Source organism: Suricata suricatta, chromosome 12, assembly GCF_006229205.1.
Source record: "Suricata suricatta isolate VVHF042 chromosome 12, meerkat_22Aug2017_6uvM2_HiC, whole genome shotgun sequence".
Classification (NCBI taxonomy): Eukaryota; Metazoa; Chordata; class Mammalia; order Carnivora; family Herpestidae; genus Suricata; species Suricata suricatta.
The window spans coordinates 94,380,723-94,387,133 of NC_043711.1; the positions used below are offsets into that span (position 1 = coordinate 94,380,723).

The window sequence follows — 6,411 nt, forward strand, 5'->3', positions numbered from 1 at the left end:
GGGGGGGGGGGGGGGGGGGGGGGGGGGGGGGGGGGGGGGGGGGGGGGGGGGGGGGGGGGCACTGTGAAGCAAAGAGGATGTGGGTTTGTTGATCTGAGGGAGTGGCCAGAGCTCAAGAGGCCTTCTGCTCAGTGGACTGAGGGGGACGCCCTCTAGGAAAGGGGTGCTCAGAAACCTCCAGAGCCAAGGACACCAGTCCCATCCCCCTCTTTTGTAAGTGGCAGATAAACGGTCATGAGGGAAAGCATCCAATAATAGGGAACAGGCGTCCAGGATGCTCCTCTGAGGAACACCCTCGTTCAAATGCGCGAGATGGAGCCCCTCTGTGGGGTCATCCTTCTCCGCAGGCCAAGGGCCACGTGTGCTCTGTTGGCGACTGCATCTTCCTGGCCCGGCACACACCACCCAGAACACGGTGCAAAGGCTCCAAAACTGCCTGCACTTCCGGTGCGGAGGTCGTCCGCCCCATGCCACAGATGCCCCCTCCACTCCTGCTGACATTGAGGTTTTTGTCATCAAAAGATTTTCATCTGGGTGGCTCCAGTTAAGCGTCCGACTTCAGCTCAGGTCATGATCTCACGGTTTGTAGGTTCGAGGGCCGTCGGGCTCTGTGCTGACAGGTAGCTCAGAGCTGGAGCCTGCTTCAGATTCCCTGTCTCCTTCTCTCGCTGACCCTTTCCTGCCAGCGCTGTCTCTCTCTGCCTCTCAAAAATAGATTTAAAAAAAGATTTTCACTGACATCCCAATGATGTGGCCCAATACGAAGTGGCCTGGCCCAGGCCCTTTGGCATCCTGAAAAGCTCTGATCACCTGGACCTTTGGGCTTAATTCTTGCCCACATGGGCCACTGGAGGTCTCACAAAGGCAGTCAATCTGGGTCATGAACAGAGCGGCATCTTGGGTAGTTGGGAGAAGGGTAAAGAATGAGGATTCTGCCCCCGGACGACCTGGGTCTGAATCCCAGCCCTGTCAGGCTATGTGACCTTGCAAAACTGACTTGGCCTCTCTGTGCCTTGGGTTTCATTTGTAAAAACGGGAAGCACAATAAATACCTAGCCACTTTTGAGTTGATACATAGAGAACGCTTTACACGGGGCTTGTACACACTTAGTACTCTGTGATAAGTGTTAGCAAATTATTACTGCTGTTACACTAACCTAATAACCATGCTGGAATGCAATTCTTTGAGTCAGAATTCTAAAACATATATGTTCATACACGTGCGTGGTTTTACACGAGAACAGAATTGTAACTGAGTTCCAAGTGCGTTTTTCCCTTTATTATCCCTCTACTTGCATTTCTGCACAAGAGGCACATCCGTGTGTCCTCTCCCCTAAGCTCCTACAACGTGACACATGCACCGGACATGTGGGCACCATGACTGCTGTTTATCTTCCCAAAGCAGAACTGTGTTGCATACACGGCTCAGCATCCCGCCTTGTGCAACACACCCTCGTGAAAACCCCCGAAGCCACTGGGTAGGTCATTCTGTTTCAGTGATTGCAGAATTTAAAATGTGCCCGCCGCCCCCACCCCCTGGCATTTTTCTCTAGTGTGAGACGAGGAGCAAAGAATCTTGAAGAAAAAAAACACACAGTGACAACACAAAACCACAGTTTCTTGTTTTGGTAAGCAGCGCTCCAAAGAGAAGGCGAGCTCTCGTCTCCTACCCCCCAAAAAAGCAGAACCACAGAAAGCATTCTGGGAGCTTGCTGCCCACACCCCCAGCTCACCCAGGACCGTCACCCGGCTGGTGGTGCAGACCCTCTGGATGCCTGGGAGGGACAGGTCTCTGTCCTCAGTCAAGTGGAGCCCTTTGGGGGCCTGCTGACCAGCCCTCACCGAAGGGGTCTCTCTGCGCATCCACCGGGGCTCCCCCGCTTTCCCACCACGGCCCAGCCAGCACACACACACAGGGTACCTCGGCACTTGCCCCAGACATCTCCCCACTTGCAGGCAGGGACCCAAAACCAATCTAACCAAGAAGCCGGTAAGCCCTCCTCGTTAAGCAGGGGCGTCCAGGAACCCCAAACGGAAAACCTTCTCTGTCCCCGCATTGCTGCATATCCCCCAAAACAGCCACCATAGCTTACGGAGTACCAAGTCTGTATCTGGCACACGTCAGACTCACTGAAGCTTCATGACGCCCCTAGGACACAGGTGCTATACTGTTCCCATTGTACAGATGGGAAAACTGAGGCACTGAGCAGGGTGCCTCGAGAGACATGCCCAGGGTCAATGTGGGGTAAAGCCAGGTTGTGAGCACCAGCAGCCTGGCTCCAGAGCCCCAGGCTCAACACTCACTTCACGGACAGACGTTGAGCCAGAACAGGAGCCGCAGAAGGGAGGTAACCAAGAAAGCACAGGCAGAGGGTCAGGGTCGCAGAGCCCCGGGTTCGAATCCCCAGTTTGCCATCTTGATAAATCATGGGCCAAGGCCTTTATGAGCCAGAGGCAGCCTGCGGGGCAGCTGGGGACATGAGCTCCGGGGCGGCCGGCCTGGGACCAGATTCTAGCCCTGCCGTCTGCATGGCCCAGCCCCCTGAAACTACCTCTGCCACGATTTCCGCTTGTGTCAATGGGGTCACAGCGGCACTTTCTCATAGGGGTGTCAGAAAGATCAAACAGATTGATACATGTGAAGCATCCAGAATGGTAAATTATGAATCAGGGTGAGTTCCTACCCACTAAGGACTGTAACTGTTGTTATCATTACTGACACTGTCACATCCCCACAGTCAGGGCTGCTGAATGTTGAAATCCAAGGTTCTGAGTCAAAACCCAGGCTACTTTCTCCCACCAGCTCTGTGGTGCCTGCCCCCCCAAGAAAGATCCAGCATCCCTACAAGAGATGTCCTTGCATTTCCTTGACCCTCAAATACACACAAAACATGGCACCAAAGCCATCAGGCCCCTGTGGAGTTGGGGAAGGCGCACAATCCAGTGCCTGAAAGAGGTGCGGAAAGACGGGGAGATTCTGGAGGAAACACAGAGCCCCAGAACCGGAACCAAAGAAAACCACTGGTTCCGGAATTTAGATGGGTCAAAAGGAAATTCACTCAGGCTCTCTGTCCTCCTTTCAGTGCTGACTCAGACCTCACTTCCTCCAGGGAGCCCTCCCTGACTACTCCTGCTCACTAGAGGCTGGAATCGTATAATCCTAATCATCTATGTTATTTCAAGATCATATACAAACTAACTAATGATGACACTAACGTTTATGTGCCTTGCTACCTACCAGGCACTGTTCTAAGTGCTTTATATATATTTCTATAATTGACTTATGCTCTTAAAAACCCTGTAAGATGGGGCGCCTGGGTGGCTCAGTCAGTTGAGAGGCCGACTTTGGCTCAGGTCATGATCTCACAGTTTGTGAGTTCGAGCCCTACAACAGGCTCTGTGCTGACAGCTCGGGGCCTGGAGCCCGCTTTGGATTCTGTGTCTCCCTCTCTCTCTGACCTTCCCCCGCTGGCGCTCTCGCTCTCGCTCCCTCTCTCTCTCTCTCTCTCTCTCTCTCTCAAAAAAATAAATTAATTAACATTTAAAAAATTAAATAAAAAAACTGTAAGATCAGGTCTATTATCAGCTCCTATTGTACAGATAAGAAAAGTGACGCTCAGAAAGGTTAAGCCACTTGCCCTAAAGTTATACAGCCCAAGGACTCAACCCCAAGCAGCCTAGCTCCAGAACCCAGCCTCACACCTGGATTTCTGTAAACGTGTACTTCGTCACCATGGACTAGACTGTCCCCTCCTTGAGGGCAAGAATCCACCCGAGCTGGCCTTTCTGCAACCCCCACAATTCACACTCAACCACAAAGGCTTCGTTTCTACTGACAACAGGACCTTGAACCTAAGGACCCAGGGAGGCCTCTCTGCCCCATGGAATTAGAATCGGGGAGGGATCACGGACGCTCTTCCCTTCCCAAGTATAAAGGCTCGGAGGAGCGAGTGGGAGACAGAGGAGAACGACAGGCAGCCTGAATGCGTGGAAAGCCTTGGTAATTAGCAGTTCCTGGAGCTAAGCCCTGGGTTTTCAAAACTGAAAGGCCTTGAGCTGTTTAGGGGGGCATTTCTGGTGGAGCAAAACAAGAGAGGCCTCGTGTGGCCCACAGATGAGGTACGGCCGGTCAGGTTACACAATCAGTCGTTTCTGGCAACAGCTTGGGGACACCCAAAAGGACAAGGCAGAAAAGAAGCCTGGAATCTCCTCCCCTCGGTTTACAGGTGGGGAAACTGAGGCCAGGGCAGGGATAGTACGACTGGCCCAAGAACCAGCACATCTCAGGACCCACAGGTCAATCAGAACAAACACTGATGACCTCAATAATGTGGAAGTACAGAGATCTTTTTTTTTTTCTTGTTTCTTTAATAATAAGAAGAGTTGATCCCAACCAATTTCCATTATTCCGGCAACCTCAGACTCTACAAGTGGACAATTTAAAACCACAGTTAACCCTAACACAATCCGTATCTGCTCTGAGATGCACCACACCATCTAGGCAAGGGCGTGGGAGGCAGAAGTATATTTTCTTACCCACTAATATAAAAATTGATTTGTCTTTCCTCTTTCCCTTCCAGACTGAGGAGCAGGGAGTGGCTCGGAAGGAGAAGTGAGGAGTTCCCTAGAATTTGACACTGCTCAGAGACAGGAGCTCTCTCCACATCTTTATATCCGAAACTGCCAGCGTCAAACTGAACAGATGCCTTTTATTTATTGACTTATTTATTTATTTAAACTATGAGAGAGGGGGAGATGGGAGAGAAACACCAACCCTGTCTTGTTCTCACAGGCCTTTCCAGAAAGGTCCTTTAGCCAAATGGTTTTCAATGCCACACCACTCCCAACCCCCCAGCCCCCCCCCCCACCTCTCTTTTCCCAGAGAGAATGAGGGGCTCTCTCCTCCCTGAGTTGGAACTCGGACCTCACACAGCCTCAGCTGCACCTCCAAGCCCATGGGGACCCCAGAGGAGGCCAGAGTCCCCCTCTTTCCCCTGGGAATTGGGAGCTGCACAGCCTGGCCCTGGGGTCTCTGACGGAACAGCCACCACCCCCACAAGCCCTTCCAGAACCGGGATTAAAAGACTTCCTAGAGCCGAGAAGGGAGTAAATGAGGTCCCAGCAGGAGGCAAGGAGATTAAAGCCCTCAGAGTCTCCTAACTTCCACAAGGCTTGGCCCCAGGCCCACCCCCTCCGCCCCCTGGCCACTTTTCTCACTTCCTAGGAGAGTAGGGAAGTGCCCCCTTCCTCCCTCTCACAGGAAAAAAAGAAAGAAAAGAAAGGAAGAAAAAAGAATAGACAAGGACATGCAACACGGGAGTTTAGACCTCAGTATTCCCAATTAACCAGCTGTGTGACCCTGGGCAAGTGACTCAACCTCGCTGGAGCTAAACTCGCCCATCTAAAAAACTGGGGTCAATCCTCGTCCCTACTTCCCGGGCCACTCGTAAGGTTAAACCTCCTGAGGACACATGCAGGCGCCTGCCACACAGTAAGCGCTCGGCTATTTATTTTAGAATCCTGATGCTGTGGTTTTGCCACTTAGAAATAGGGGTGGGACCTGGACTGCCAAGTCGTGAGTTCGAAACCCACTCTCCCCAGGCGCGTGCACAGAGGAAAGGAGTCCAACCCCGAGGTTTTGCGGGCTCGTGGGATCGCCGTCCGCCTTCCGGGCTCTAGGTTGTTGTATCCGACTGTCGCAGGGACGCTGGGCTCGAGGTTTAGGATGCGTCCCGGAGGAGCAGTCGGTGGTGCCCTAGGCGGCGAAGAAATCCCCGGGGGAAAAAGCAGTAGCGAAAGCTCCCAGCGCCTGGGTCCCGGAGCCCCTGCCTCGCGGATGTAACTAATTTTAAAACTATTTGAAAGGCGGGGAGAGGAAAAGAAAAAGACAAAAGGGCAGCGTGCAGGGGGGAAACGGAGTGCGGGAGATCCCAAGTCGGGATTCGGACCGCCGGCCGGCTCAGGAAGAGACAGCCCAGCTCCCGGGGAGCCCGCATCTCCCCACCGCTCCGCGCGCCCCGCCAGGCGTCCCTAGAGCGACTCTGCGACCCCCCAGGGACTGCGGCCACAGGTTGTGGGGACCGCCCGGCGCTGGAGGCCCCTGCGCTCCACAGCGGGGCGGGCGGCCGGGGCAGAAGCTGTCCCCCGCGCGCTCCGCGCGACACTCACCGACTGCAAGAAGCGCAAGGTGCCCACGTAGTCCCTCTCGGTGCCCAAGATCTCGTTGAGGACGCAGAGGCGGAGGCGCAGCTGGCGCTCGGACTCCCGGGCGGCCGCGCACGGGCCAGAGCTGGGCGCAGCGGCGCCGAGGACCCGGGAGTCCGGGTGGGCACCGTCCCCAGCCCCGTCGCCGCTGGGATCGCTGCCGCCGGGTCCCTCCATTCTAGCGCGGCCGCGCGGCGCCGACTCCTT

General features: G+C 54.4%; 1 protein-coding gene across 1 annotated transcript in view; it reads right to left on the minus strand.

Moving 5' to 3' along the window:
• PREX1 (phosphatidylinositol-3,4,5-trisphosphate dependent Rac exchange factor 1) overlaps positions 1 to 6,405 on the minus strand; it is a 169,586-nt gene extending 163,181 nt beyond the window's left edge. Inside the window, exon 1 of the mRNA XM_029917681.1 lies at positions 6,169 to 6,405. Within this exon, the coding sequence (XP_029773541.1) occupies positions 6,169 to 6,381 (213 nt within the window). The 5' untranslated portion in view covers positions 6,382 to 6,405. The remainder of the gene's footprint in view (positions 1 to 6,168) is intronic.
• Positions 6,406 to 6,411: the final 6 nt, after the last annotated feature.